The sequence below is a fragment of the Megalobrama amblycephala genome, linkage group LG12 (genome assembly GCF_018812025.1).
Source record: "Megalobrama amblycephala isolate DHTTF-2021 linkage group LG12, ASM1881202v1, whole genome shotgun sequence".
NCBI classification, from domain to species: Eukaryota; Metazoa; Chordata; class Actinopteri; order Cypriniformes; family Xenocyprididae; genus Megalobrama; species Megalobrama amblycephala.
The window spans coordinates 35,470,617-35,486,683 of NC_063055.1; the positions used below are offsets into that span (position 1 = coordinate 35,470,617).

The following is a 16,067-nucleotide window of genomic DNA, read 5'->3' on the forward strand; positions in this document are numbered from 1 at the left end:
ATTGTTTTTATGTATATTTCTTTATTATTTTTTAACTTAAATTCATTTAACACAATTCAGTAAACAAATAAGAATGAATAAAGAAATAAAATTAAAATTACATGACTGCCATTTTGCCGCTGTCTCCACCCGTAGGTATGCGCTTATATAGATTTTCGTCCAAATGCACATCAGGGGCCTGTTTCATAAAACAAGTTTACCAAATAATCCAGGCTTATTTCAGTTAGTCTGATTATTTTGAACCAAATGAACTGACAATAAATCAGTGTCACGTATTGCACACAAAGACAAGATGGTAAGATCCAAGCGCAGCTTTAATGGGATAATCCAAACATGTAATCCAGGAAACAGGCAAGGGTCAAACTCCACAGAAACAGTCCACAAAAACAGAAAGCCAGAGATACAAAAGTGCACGTAACATAATACAACAAACCACAAACAAAGAAAGAAACAACTGAGTATAAACAGACAGAACACTAATTACAAACTTAAAACAACTGGTGCAATGAAGGATAATGAGTCCGGGAAGTGGGTTATGGGAAATGAAGTTCCGAGTGATGAAAACCAAAAGTCCAGATTGGAGTGCCCTCTAGTGGCAGACAAGGGCACTCCCAGTAATGATCATGTCAGTACCCCCTCTCTAAGGAGCGGCTACCAGACGCTCCAAAAGACAAAAACAAAACTCTAAGGAGGGAGGAGCCGGAGGAACAAACCACAGGGGCTCTAAGAAGGTCGGGGGTCGCTGGAGGAACTGACCAGGCGGGTGCCGGCAGGTCTGGGGTCCTGGCTGATTGCCAGGGCGGCGCTGGAGGAACTGACCAGGTGGGCTCCGGCAGGTCTGGAGTCCTGGCTGATTGCCAGGGCGGTGCTGGAGGAACTGACCAGACGGGTTCCAGCAGGTCAGACGGCCTGGGCGGTGGCGGCAGGATGGACGGCTGCTCTGAGACGGCAGCAGGCCGTTCTGGGACAACAGCGGGTTGCTCTGGGACAACAGCGGGTTGCTCTGGGACAACAGCGGACTGCTCTGGAACAACAGCGGGCTGCTCTGGGACAACAGTGGGCTGCTCTGGGACAACTGTGGGCTGCTCTGGGACGACAGCGGGCTCGGGCTGGCAGACTGCTCCCAAGTCCATAGGGCTCGAGTACATCCTCCACGCACGCAAGACAGCCAAGACATAAAAAGTGAAAACAGCCCTCTTGGCCATGACAGGACTGACAAGGAGAACAGGCTGCTCTGGAGCGACAGCGGGCTGCTCTGGGACGACAGAGGGCTGCTCTGGAATGACAGCGGCCTGCTCTGGAACGACAGCTGGCTCCTCTGGGACGACAGCGGGTTCAGGCTGGCAAACTGGTCCATGACCAAAGGAACCTGAATGCATCCTCCAGGCCCGCAAGACAGTCAGAACATAGAACATGAGAATAGTCCTTCTGGCCATGACGGGACTGATAGGAGGCGTATGCGGGGCTGTAGCGGACTCTGAAAAGGCCTCCAGGCCTTGAGGGATGCAGGAAGCCTTCCTTCTCCTCTTCCTCCTTTTACGTGGGTGAGGCGGTGACTCAGTGCCCACCTCCTCTGTGGGCTCTGGAGCAGACTCACAGACTGGAGCGGCCTCTGGAGCGGACTCACGGGTTGGAGCGGGCTCTGGAGCGGACACACGGGCTGGAGCGGCCTCTGGAGTGGACTCACGGGTTGGAGCGGGCTCTGAAGCGGACTCACGAGCTGGAGCGGGCTCTGGAGCGGACACACGGGCTGGAGCGGCCACTGGAGCGGACACACGGGCTGGAGCAGGCTCTGGAGTGGACTCACGGGCTGGAGCGGGCTCTGGAGCGGACTCACTGGCTGGAGTGGGCTCACTCGCTGGAGCGGGCTCACCGGCTGGAGAGGATCCACAGACTTGAGCAGACTGATGGGCTGGAGAGGGCTCTGGAGTGGACTGATGGACTGGAGGGGGTGCTGGAGGTAATCGAACCTGCCCAATCTTACGCAGACACAGGTAACTAGAGAAATTCTAGAAACTTAAATTCCCCACAAACTCCATCTCCCACTGCGGCAGGGGGTCGTCAAGACACTGATTAAACATGTCCCTGAGGACCAAATCAGGGAGATTAAATCTCTCTGCCCGCGACGAAAACCGTTGAGTGAATTTCCGCACATCCATACCCCTCTGCCGAAGCTCAGCCAAATCCTGGGGATTGCTCCGACTTCCCTGTGTGTTGGTCGGTGGCCGGACTCTCTTGCTGCTGGATCTTTGCATTGGTGGTTTGTTCTGTCACGTATTGCACACAAAGACAAGATGGTAAAATCCAAGCGCAGCTTTAATGGGATAATCCAGATTGGAGTGCCCTCTAGTGGCAGACAAGGGCACTCCTAGTAATGATCGTGACAATCAGACTTACTGAAATAAACCTGGATTATTTGGTAAACTTGTTTTATGAAACAGTCCCCAGGTGAAAATAATTAGGCTAAACATTTCAAAATACAAACATGTGCTACAATTAGGAGCCATTCTACAAGGTGACATTTCAGCATTTGACAAACGGAGAGCGACACTTAAGTAGCTCTTAAAGCACAGCTGTGTGCGATTGTGTTAATTGCATTTTTGTGAAACGCACAAAAACACAAATGTTTGTAAAGTCGCTCTTAACTGCTAAGATCGCTAAGAACATCGTTATCTGGAAACGCAGCCCAGATCTGTTCCATTCTATGAGTTCGCATTTGTCTAACTGATAAGGTCCATTTGTGCCTTTTATTGAGCTCATGGTTGTGATGACATTATCATAGTTATTTCTGAACGAGCCAAATCTTGTTTCACATAAAATTGCGCTTTAAAGAACGTTTGATATTTGTCACAGTATCCAAATAATGACAGTACTTTTTAATGGAGCACAAACGTAAAGTCATGAAGACTGTAACTCAAGATTGCCACATCAAAATGAATCAAACTTTGGACATAAATAAGCAATGCGTCTGAATTGTTGCAGAGTCTTGCAGGATAGAACATCAACGGCTGGCCCAGATCAGTCACATATGTACATTGTGAGAAAAGAAACCAGCCTTCTTTAGTCACCTTATCATAATTCATGACAGCTTTCCCACATATTTGCTTTGTGTCGCAATTACTTCAAACCTTTTTTTTTCTATTACTCCATATCAGCCTCTGGATAGTGAGAGTGTGTAATTCAGATGTGATTAATTGCTGCTGTCTTTCCAGACGTGTCAGTGCATTACATTTACATGGATTGACACCCGTAGATGAGTTTTATATGAAAACTTCTTCAGGTTAACCTGATTTTGATACTCAAGTGGTGAATGAATAGCATCTCATTTGCATTTTCAGTTTGATGATGTGTTTGCAAGCTGTGCCATCTCAGCTCTGTTAATGCAAACTTTAGTGTCTTTATGCTTGGGTTCCCAGAGACCCCAGTGCTCGATGTTTAAAAATATATTCATCTGACCTAATTAAATCCAGTATATATATATTATTGAAGTTTTATTCTTTTTTATTAAGGATTGTAATATGTCGGTCAGTCTGCAGATTATAATACTGTACAAGAAGTGAAAGCATCTCACCTCAAACAGAACATGCGGGAGCATAACCATTTTTTATGGAGTTAAGCTTTCCTGCTTCATATACTCTAAAAGAACAAGTCTAGTTTTTACTACCCATAACGCATTTTCCTCTGCATTTCATTTTATTGCCTGTAGGCTTTTAGCTTTAAAAAAAAAAAAAAAAAAAAAAAATCAGAGCATGCTGATAACATTTCTGACTTTGTAGAAGGAAATTACTTGCTTCTTTTTTAATTTCAGCACAGATAAGTGCAAAGAATAAGCATTCATTTGGTGCGACTATAACAAGAATAATGTAAGATCTGCACAATATTGAATAAATTGTTCTATTGCAGCTTTCAATAAGGGGAAAGAGGAGAGATTTTCATTCAATTTTAATGTTGTTCTGAACAGTGAACAGTACATCAACATGTATCACAAAAATAAAATGGCAGGCAGGTGCTTAAAGGCATTTGTCAAGAAATGGCAAGTTATTTAAAATGATTTACAGCGAACTCCCACATGAACAATTACTCTCTTTCACACAAACACACATATGGATGCGGGCACATGCTCAACAGGAAGGCTGAATGAGTTTTATATCATTAAAATACACTTTTCTTTAAGCACACTTGACGACTATGAAAGAATGCGACACACACAGGTAGTGGAGACGTCACTTTGGACTAGAGGGAGTTTGACAGTGTTTTATAGCCTGTCCTGTCATATTTCACCACCAAGTCAAGACAGAAATAAGAAATATTTAGCATGAAGAAAATGAAGCCTATTGTTTTGGACTACATTATTTTCGTAACAATTAAGCAAATTTCCTGCCAAATTCTCCTTACTGTAATGTGAAATGCAATTTTGATTGTAATTATTCATTAGGATATAATTTTTTGTACTGGCTTATGTTTATGTTTTTTAAGCTAGTAAAAATGTACTGTAATTTACAGCAATAAACTATAAATTATAATAAAATTTATACAAATGTTTCAATCATATTAATGAGACTATAGAAAATAATAATTATCTCAAAAAAAAAAAAAATCCACATACTGGGCATAATGGAAATGAGAGTAAGATTGCTTTCTTGCATTATGGCAATGAGAATGCGATTTTTTTTTTTTTTTGCATTATGGTAATGAGAATGATATATTCTTTTGTACGGAAGAGGATTAGGGCCAAGCAATAATAAAAAAATAAAACCATCTCGAGATTAAAGTTGTTAAATTTCGAGAAAAAAGTTGAGATAAAATGTTGAGAATAAACTTGTAATTTAACGACTTTTTTCTCATAATTTAACGAATTTGTTCTCGTAATTTAATGACTTTTTTCTCTTAATTTAATTACTTTTTTTAGTAATTTAATGACTTTTTTTAGTAATTTAATGACTTTATTCAACATTTTATCTCAACTTTTTTCTTGAAATTTAACGAGTTTTTTCTCGTAATTTAATGACATTATTCAACATTTTATCTCGACTTTTTTTCTCGAAATTTAACAATTTTTTCTCGTAATTTAATGACTTTATTCTCAACATTTTATCTCTACCTTTTTCTCGAAATTTAACAAGTTTTTTCTCGTAATTTAATGACTTTATTCTCAACATTTTATCTCTACCTTTTTCTCGAAATTTAACAAGTTTTTTCTCGTAATTTAACGAGTTTATTCTCAACATTTTATTTCGACTTTTTTCTTGAAATTTTATGAGATTTTTTCTCGAAATTTAACAACTTTAATCTCGAGATGGTTTTATTTTTTTATTATTGCTTGGCCCTAATCCTCTTCCGTACTTTTGCATTGTGGAAATGAAAATTAGATTTTTTTTTTTTTGCATTATGGCAATGAGAATGTGATTTTTTTTTTTTTTTTTTTTTTTGCATTATGGCAATGAAAATGCAATTTTTTTTGCATTATGGCAATGAGAATGTGATTTTTTTTTTTTTGCATTATGGTAATGAGAATGAGATTTTTTTTGCATTGTGGTAATTAAATTTTGATCTTTTTGCATTATAGTAATGAGAATTAGTTTTTTTTGTTTTGCATTATGGCAATGAAAATGCAATTTTTTTTGCATTATGGTAATGAGAATGAGATTTTTTTTGCATTGTGGTAATGAAAATTAGATTTTTTTTTGCATTATGATAATGAGAATGATATTTTTTGCATTATGGTAATGAGAATGAGATTTTTTTTTTGCATTATGGTAATGAGAATTATTTTTTTTGCATTATGGCAATGAGAATGATATTTTTTGCATTATGGTAATGAGAATGCGATTTTTTTTTTGCATTATGGTAATAAGATTTTTTTTTTTGCATTATGGCAATGAGAATGCGATTTTTTGCATTATGGTAATGAGAATGAGATCTGTTTGTATTATAGTAAAAATAATTAGATTTTTTTCTTACATTATTGTAATGAGAATACATTTTTTTTCTTTCATTACAGTAATGAGAGTAAGATTTTTTTCTTGCATTACAGTAAAGAGAAATATATTTTTCCTGTATGAAGATAATGAGATTTTTTCCCCTTGCGTAACAATGTATTTTTTTCCTGCATTACGGAAATGAGAATATTTTTTTCTGACATTATGGTAAAGAGAATTCGATTTTTCCCCCTGCATTACAGTAATAGGAAAGAGATTTTTTCTTGCTTTATGGTAATTAGAAAAAGATGTTATATGTTGCTTTACGGAAACGAGAATTTCTCATTCTCACTGCCGTTAAGCAAGTTAAAAAAAAATTGTTTCTCATTACCACAATTACCGTGATTTTTTCTTATAATAAAGTAATGGGAATTTGGCAAAATGTGCTCAATTGTGAAAAAAATAATGTTACAGTGCAAAATCGTCATGTTCTTAAAGATAGGCTTTCTTGACCTGAATATGTTATTGACAGGTTCCATAAGATTCATTAAAATGCTAGAGACTATTTAGGATTTAGGATTGCATACAGCATCATGTAATCAGTGCTGAGATTGCATCGGGGCTCATTAAAATCCATCAGCCTCTGAAGCGTTTCTACGGATCTTCCTTCGCTCAAGCAGCCTACTAAGTAAATTGCTCAAATCTCTTGAAATGTAAAACATCTCTACAGTACATACTGACTGCGTCACACAGATCCAGTGGAATATTCTAAAAATATGAGGCAGGACACAATCTAGCGGTATAAAGCTTGAGGTCAACAAGAAATGCATGCTTATTAAATTATCAGGTATTTGACAATGTATATAAATATGTTTTAAGTATTTTTAATAAGTCCCCTTTACTTCTATAGCTTCTCTCGCCCTTTCTGGCACATCTATTTTTTTATGGTTGATCGGTTGGTAGAGGAGCGCAATGTTTTCACCGCGTCCCAATGCAAGAAATCAATGAAAAATTATGTGACTTTGCCCCAACATAAACACCCACAAACATTAATATTGGTTTTAACTGGCAATTCAACAACTACCATATTCTCTACAGCCCCACAATTGTGTTGGGTTTTAATTTTTGCACTTTTTGTATTTGACACTGAACTCTATTTTCATTCTTGGTGTTCAATGCTTCAAACAGCCATTCGGATGGAATGTTTTCTTTGTTCTTTCTCATTTGACCTTCTTTGACACAGGCGTACTTACTCTCACAATAAATATTCATACAAGCATAAATATTACATGGCAGTCAAGTCTTCGGTACATCCAAGCGTGGATTGAAGTGTTTCAGAGCACAACCAAACACAATGGCTCTTTGTTCTATGGCTCTTCACACCGCACTACCGTTTATTTGCACCATGTCTAGACATCAGTCACGGTTACATCATTAATTATTCTAAATGTAACATGATAATTGAGTTTCTTTCATCTGTCTCACTCACGTGATCAAATATTATATCTCTGTTTTGTATTTAGCCCATATTGGCTGTGAAATTACATAGGTTTTCATGTACAGTAGTGTACAACATGCATGGTTTCGTCTGAATCTAATAAAGGGGCAATTCTTGTTTCTTAGATATACTGTAAAGCTGGACACCACATTAATTACATTATATTTACAGCATATTAAAGGAGAAGTTTTCTAAAAAATTAATTACCATGATGTCATTTAGTGAATAATGACTTAAGTTTCAGTCTGTTCCTCACACAAAACTATTGAATTATTGAATGGACTACTTTTATGATGATTTATGGTGCCTTCATGATGCTTTAGTCCATTTTGGAGCTCGAATGCGCTAAATGTTTTCACTGAATGTAAAAAGCAGCAAAGACATTCTTCAAAACATCTCCCATGTACTACAGCAGATACAGTAGATCGTCATACAGGTTTTGGATGACATGGTGAGTAAATGATGAAAAAAAATTGCTGAAAATTTTCATGTCCATCTATTTTCATAGGTGAACTACTCCTGTTATCAGTCATGTGAGTGTGTGAGAACTCGATTTGGATTAAGACTGGCCATGGGATATTCTTAGTACCATCTGAGACGTAACTCAGTTCTTATAACATTAAATGAAAGAGCAACCATCTAAATGTTGAAGAAAATGACATAGACTTGATATGTTCACTATATCTGAGCTACTGAGTACAAACATAGTAACACACACACACACACACACACACACACACACACACACCCCTGTCAAACACACAGTTATGGAATCAGTGCATATACAGTAGAAATAAAGAGCATTTGTAAAACTGTACACATTTTGTTGAATGTTCATGCTGGCAGAGGCATTGAATTTCTTCAGATATTTGACCCATGTCATACATTCACACATACCACACGCACAAACATGTAAACACTTTCCTGGACAGAATGTTCAAGGGAACGTTTGGCTACCAAAGATGAGTCTCCCGGATCTCTGAGATAATGTTACTGGCTTTCTTCAGGGCCTAAAAGAGAAGAAGTCAGAAAGAGCAGTATTAATAACACAAAGAACACTGCATAAAAAAATTAAAAACATCTTGTCGCTGTCAGGCTGAAACCTTGTATCTCCATATTTTGTCTTTTTTTTTTCCTTTTTTTTTTTATAAATCATTACACACCCTTTACCTCTGCGGGTCTGTGGGTTTTACACATATTTATCAATGAAATCTATTCAAAAGAGCTTGTGACTACCTCGTGACTCCATTGGATCCTCAAACGGTCGGTAAAACCTCTATCGTGAATGAAGTGCCGCGCACATTTTGGACAGTCTCTGCTTGTTTGCAATGCAAGGGTAAATAAAGAACTGGTTGTTTGAATAAGTATGTCGTTTTCTTTACTGAAGACACAACATGTCTAAAAAGGCTCAAGTTTTATGCATTTGAGAAGCGGAGAAGAGTGCCTTAGTCTAACATTTGTTGTCGAGTTATAGTCAGTACACAGTTTTAAATAGCCTGTGTCTAATTACTGCATGAGATTTTGGCAAACTGACAGGAAAAACTGAGCGCCCACATAACTACTGTAAAAATTATAACCTCTAAGTTTATGAAAATGTAATGAGATGCACTTACTGCCTCAGATGCGGCCGTTCTACTGATGGACAAAACATGTATTTCTGACATTCACTGGTCAAAAACCTCATAAATCCATTTGAGCTTAATTTTGGGATTTGGTAAATGTTAATAATATAATGATACATGCAAGTGTCCGACCATATAAAGCCACAATATCAACTTTGAAAACTCAATGTTTAATTATTTACAAAATACAGTGTTTTCTCCATTTCCTGAAAAGTAGTGGTTTTGGACATATAAGCTTTCCGCTGACAGTGATGATATTCATTTTTGAATATCATCACTCTCATGTCATGTCATGTCACTCCATGATCTGTCTTATGTTACTGTATGCTTGGGCTCGTTCGAGACCACCTGCTCTAAATAAACATATGCGATCTACTATTAGTTTACTAATGTTTTGCGAAATTACAAACCAAAACGTGGTGCAAAAGCATCATGTGTATACTGTTTACACGTGTCTGCAGTAGGGCTGAAACGATTAGTCGACATTATCGACAACGTCGACAATAAAAAATTGTCGACAAATATTTTTGTTGTCGAATAGTCTCTTGATCTCATACGACCTATTTGAAGGGCCTGCAATAACGCGGTGTAACCAGTGGGGCGCTGTAGCGCAATACTGTAATGCAGCCCTCCCGGATCCAATCCAATAAAAGAAGTCGGCGCTTTGGAGAGCATAGTGCAAACGAAGTCAAACCCGTGAAATGTGGGAGATTAACATAGCATAAACATAACAAACATAACGTTTAACATAACTACAGAATACTGTCATGCAGGGCCACCAACTCTCATTCAAACTCACTGTTCTCACGCCACACGTCCATTTTCTCACACAGTGAAAGATGCATCGCAGAGCAAAGAGGACACAGACAACGCACCGACAGATCAGGTTACTTTTGATATAAAACTAATATATAATATGATATATAATATGTGTGTGCATGTATGTTGTTGTTTCGTTTTTCAAAAAACCCCACATAATTACATTATATTTTTTTAACCTGAAGGATATTGGTCTATTCAGTTGGCTTGAAAATGATTAAAAATACACTTTTAAAAGCTGAAGTGATTTCATTGTTTTATTTACTAGTTAAAGTACAGTATAACTCAATATTTTAACTAATTGCTAAAGTAGAATAATCGAACAAAGCTTACTGATTAATCAGTGCAATAATCGATGATTAGTCGATTAATCGTTCTAATAGTCGATAGATTAATCAATTATCAAAATAATCGTTTGTTGCAGCCCTAGTCTGCGGTGCTTTTTCATTCAAATACTTGGTATACAGTAGTTTGGTTACTAACTGAAACAGATATGATTGTAGTATTCTGCAAGTTGAGACCTTTTCAATAATATATGACACGTCTATCTGTTATGTACTATGATTTTACAGATCACATTTTCATGTAAAGCCGTTATTTTTTTCACACTATAAAAATAGAGCACTTCTAATATGGCAGAAAATTTGAAAGCACTTTGTTAAGTGATGGTCATATTCCCTATATTAACTGTAAAGCCAAGCTTCTAGGCTTTTCCACACCAGCTATTAAGTGCATTGGATTGAAAGAGGTGTCTCATTTTTAAAAGTCGATATGCGATTAACTTGACATGGCATCTTTAACTGCCAAAGACAGTCTGAATGTGCATGACTGTAGTGGTGGTGCCTTAGATGGGATGAATTTAAAGACGACCTTTGTGAAAGTACAAAAAGCTTAGACTGTCAGCATACTAACTGATGCACTGCTGCTAAATACAAATAACCACAGAAGCAATGCATTTTAAATTTGCATATGATGTTCCATTCATTCCTGGTGAAATTTCATCTTTTAAAAGTATCATATACAATATAGTTATATACCATAACCATATTGCATCTGATTAATAACTCATTAATGAGAGAAAGTGCAAATATTTTTGAATGTTACCATGTTATTAACATGTTATTACTACATTTAGCCCATTTTTATTAATTAAAAAATTGAGAAGTTCTTTGAATTGTCAAATTATACAAGAACATATAATCTGAGAATTACCAGTATTAACTGAAATCAATAGATTTAACTAAATTCCTTTGCATTTATACCCATGACTGCTCAAAAACAAAATCCCTTTTGATACTGTAGTCTTGGCCCATTTGCAAAGTTTGGTTCCTGTATTAAAATCTATGTAGTTTTTAGGGTTTTTTTTTAATCTCTTCCGGGTCAACACGAACATACCAGCTTTATGAGGCTTATAAGTATTTCACATGTGCACAAAACAACATGTTCTCCAACCAATACGCCCATATAGGTCCTTTTTCACTTCCCTGAAATACGACCCATAGGAGCATTTGCTAAAGTTGCGCCCCTATCGACAATAGGACACTTTCATTTTAATTCATCGTTCCCTTTTATCTGCGTCATATTTCAGGTTTCACGTAGCTCAATTGGTAGAGCATTGCAATAACAATATGCAATCATGTGATCATGCGATCGTGGGTTCGATCCCAGGGAACGCATGTGCTCATAAAGTGTATATGCACTATAAATCACTAAGGTTAGGTTTAGGGATGGGGTAGGTGTTGTCGTTAATAAAAAAAATTAGTTTTGCTAAATGGAAATAGGAGAAATGGTGTAAAAAGTCCACACATTGCATTTAAATGAACACGCATTTTGATTGGTAACGACAGTCACACGTCATTTCATGACGACAGACATAACACGACACTGTCATTATTTTTACACCAGCTAGAGGGCGCATGACTTTAAAACGTAAATATAGGTCATAATAAGGTGCTTGAAAAACGACCTATAGGGTCTGTTTTTTTTTGGAGGACAGTCTCGCACAAAACGTACCTCCAGCATCTGTGCAACCTCTGTGCGCTGCTGAGCAGTTTCCTGAGACTCGATGAGCAGTTCCTGAAGCAGAGGCTGTTTGTAAAGCTGACCGACCAGCTCACTCTGCAAATGCTCTTTCACAAAATTCACCAGGAAATGCATCACCGTCTTTGGCACACTATAGAAAACAGAAAAAATTATCAGATGCGAAGTGGTCACTCAGTTGTTTGGCTCCCACACAACAGGTGCTGACCTGTCCTGGATGCTCTTGCGCACGATCAGGAAGTAGCACTTGATGAGCCGTTGGATGACCTCACAGTCCCTCTGCTCTCGAGTGCTTAGTTTGCGGGATATCGGCACGGCCTACAGAAAAATGTCCAAAAGTTGTTGTTCTTTCCTGGTTTTCTTCAAATGTGCAGGTACTTTTGGCTTCTGTACTTTTGAGATAGCAAAGACGTACCGTGTCCAACAGGTTGACGGCTTTGGTGGGGCTTCCAAACGCAGGCACAGGGCCTTTCTCCTCCGACGGCATCTTTTCATTCTTCCATCGCTTACCTCCATCCCCAGCCTCCACCTGCAAAAGAGACGATAAAACAAAGACTAATCCTGTTTGGATTTGGAGAGTGAGACGAGACGAGACGGAGAGAGAGAGTTTTAGTACCTGCTGGCTGTTGACAGATGCAGACACTTGGGCAGCGTCTGTGAAATCAGGATGTTTGGTGTTTATATAGGCCAACTCGATTGCAACTAGATTATGAACCTGAGAAAAAGTAAACACATTCCATGAGTTAACATGATGACACATTTTCAGAAGAAGCAAAACTGTGCTCTGAATTGAACATGTGCTAAGGATTTCTGATTTAACACATTAGCCCCCGGTTTCACAGACAAGGCTTAGGCTAGTTCTAGACTAAAATGCATGTTTGAACTTTTTTAACTGAAAGGAACTGGTGCTGACATATCTTAAAATATGTCAGTGCCATTGTTTTGTCTCAAGATGTACACCAGTAATTTTCTAGTGTACATTTATAAAAGCTCCTTAAATATCCTAATTGAACTAAGGCCTAATTCTGGCTTAGGCTAAGCCCTGTCTGTGAAACCGGGCCTAAGAGTTGCAAGTAGAGAACAAACACTGCAAACCGTGGACACAGAGGGCAGCCATTTTGCTGTGGCGCCTAGGGAGCGATTGGGGGTTAGGTGCTTTGCTCGAGGGCACCTCAGTCATTTCCGGTATTGAGAATCGAACCCACAACCTTTGGGTTAACAGTCTGAATCTCTAACCATTAGGCCACGACTGCCCCAGCTGTGTGTGTTTGGTGTAAGGATGAAGTGGTACTAAAATTCTGCCCACTAGCGATAAGACTAATTATTTTCATGCTACCACCAATACCTTCGGGTTACAAGTCCGACTCTCTAACAATTAGGCCAATTTAATGACACTTTATGAATCTTCAGCAGACTCACGCTGTGATGCAAACTGGTTTAAACTCAAAGATGGAAAACAAACGTTTTCTCATGCTGAGAGATAAGCAGATGTATACTCACGAGCCACTTTATTAGGTGCACGACTTCAACTGCTCGTTAACGCAAATATCTCATCAGCCAATGACATGGCAGCAACTCAATACATTAAGGCATGTAGACATGGTCATGACGATCTGCTGAAGTTCAAACTGAGCATCACAATTGGGAAGAAAGGTAATTTAAGTGATTATTGGTGCCAGACGGGCTGATCTACTGGGATTTTCACTCACAACAATCTCTAGAGTTTACAGAGCATGGTCTGAAAAAGAGAAAATATCCAGTGAGCGGCAGTTCTGTGGGTGAAAATGCCTCGCTGATGCCAGAGGAGAATGACCAGACTGGTTCGAGCTGACAGAATGGCAACAGTAACTCAAATAAACACTCGATACAACCGAGGTGCAGAAGATCATCTCTGAATGCTCAACATGTCCAACCATGAAGCAGATGAGCTACAGCAGCAGCAGACACACTGGTGCCACTCCTGTCATTTAAGAAAAGGAAACTGAGGCTACAATTCACATGAGATCACCAAAATTGGACAATAGAAGATTGGAAAAACGTCTGGTATGATGAGTCTTGATTTCTGCTGCGACATTCAGATGGTAAGGTCAGATTTTGTCGTAAACAATCCATCCTGCCTTGTATCAATGTTCAGGCTGCTGCTGGTGTAATGGATATTTTCTTGGCACACTTTGGGCCTCTTAGTACCAATTGAGCATTGTTTAAACGCCACAGCCTGAGTATTGTTGCTGATCATGTCCATCCCTTTATGACCACAGTGATGCATCTTCTGATGCATACTTCCAGCAGGATAACACACCATGTCACAAAGCTCAGATCATCTCAAACTGGTTTCTTAAACATGACAATGAGTTCACTATACTGCACTGCATGAAATACATTTGGTTCTGTATTATTGAAGTTATTGAAGCTTGTCTAAGTACACGCCTTGTGATTATGTTGCTGTAATACAAGTCCTCGAGGCAGGTATAAGTTAGTGTGGGTGCATTCATAGGCATATGTTCCTACCATCTCATTGGTAATGGGCAGACGTTTCCTGAGTAAGCTGGTAACCACTTCCACTATTGAATCATGTAGTTTGGGAAACCGCAAAAGCTCCTTCGGACATAAACAAACACACATACATACAGTAGGTTAGCTGTCAATTGTTTAAAACATTTTTACACTTCTTGTGTGAAAGAGTAAAGCATAATATTTTCCCAACACACTTCCAAATATTACGAGCATCAAATCTGTTCCCCCCGCTTTCCCTCCAGCGCACATTCTGACGTTAAATTGATGTATATAATAGAGTAAAGCGAAAAAATGTTTAATGTAAAACAAATGTACACAGTGAAGGCAGCAGGACAGAGAAGATAAGAGCAGAATGAGGAGAGAATCCTAATGCAGGCTGTTCTGAGCCTGTGTGTGTCAGTCTGTGGTGCCTGTAAAAAGCTTTCACTCTCCTCTTCACATTTCGTTTTTGTAGCTATATAAGGGCTTGTCATGGGAAACAGAAGCTTCCTTGCTTGCTCAAAGACCTTGATGTACTATGCAGACACATTCTGACATTCACACTGCATTTTTCCATTGGTCACTCAGAACACTGAGAACTGAACACGCGCCACCAAAAAATTATCATGGTATTGATGACACAACCATATTAACATCTAACTAGGGATGCACGATATTGGAAAAAAAGAGGACATTTTCTGCAATATTGTGAAAAAAATGAAATGAAATTTCACCAGATGACTTGAATAGCTCTATTTGGAAAGAATGAATTGTTCAAGAATGAAAATGAATGAATGAATGAATGAATGACAGGGGTAAATGATTGAATGAATGACTGGATGAAAGAAAGAAAGAAAGAAAGAAAGAAAGAAAGAAAGAAAGAAAGAAAGAAAGAAAGAAAGAAAGAAAGAAAGAAAGAAAGAAAGAATGCGATAAATGATTGATTGAATGAATGATTGGAATGAATGAATAAATGAATGAAAAACCAATTTAAACTATAAAGGGAACCATAAAAATATCTAGGCCACATTCAGACTGTTTTTGAGCAATTCGATATGACCAAAAATTATATTTATAATATTGAATAACAATATAATAATATACAAACCCGATTCCAAAAAAGTTGGGACACTGTACAAATTGTCAATAAAAAAGGAATGCAATAATTTACAAATCTCATAAACTTATATTTTATTCACAATAGAATATAGATAACATATCAAATGTTGAAAGTGAGACATTTTGAAATATCATGCCAAATATTGGCTCATTTTGGATTTCATGAGAGCTACACATTCCAAAAAAGTTGGGACAGGTAGCAATAAGAGGCCGGAAAAGTTAAATGTACATATAAGGAACAGCTGGAGGGCCAATTTGCCACTTATTAGGTCAATTGGCAACATGATTGGGTATAAAAAGAGCCTCTCAGAGTGGCAGTGTCTCTCAGAAGTCAAGATGGGAAGAGGATCACCAATTCCCCCAATGCTGCGGCGAAAAATAGTGGAGCAATATCAGAAAGGAGTTTCTCAGAGAAAAATTGCAAAGAGTTTGAAGTTATCATCATCTACAGTGCATAATATCATCCAAAGATTCAGATAATCTGGAACAATCTCCGTGCGTAAGGGTCAAGGCCGGAAAACCATACTGGATGCCCGTGATCTTCGGGCCCTTAGACGG

General features: G+C 38.3%; 1 protein-coding gene across 3 annotated transcripts in view; it reads right to left on the minus strand.

Annotated features, from left to right (window-relative positions):
* Positions 1-7,279: 7,279 nt before the first annotated feature.
* Positions 7,280-16,067, minus strand: part of si:dkey-32e23.4 (dynamin-1-like protein) — a 33,759-nt gene continuing 24,971 nt past the window's right edge. For 2 of the 3 annotated variants that reach the window (XM_048210862.1, XM_048210863.1), the window contains 5 exons: positions 14,406-14,495; positions 12,313-12,612; positions 12,106-12,215; positions 11,871-12,030; positions 7,280-8,426 (listed from right to left, as the gene is read on the minus strand). In XM_048210862.1, coding sequence (XP_048066819.1) covers positions 8,370-8,426; positions 11,871-12,030; positions 12,106-12,215; positions 12,313-12,612; positions 14,406-14,495 — 717 coding nt within the window. In that variant the 3' untranslated portion in view covers positions 7,280-8,369. The remainder of the gene's footprint in view (positions 8,427-11,870; positions 12,031-12,105; positions 12,216-12,312; positions 12,613-14,405; positions 14,496-16,067) is intronic. The other variant, XM_048210864.1, reaches the window with a different exon arrangement.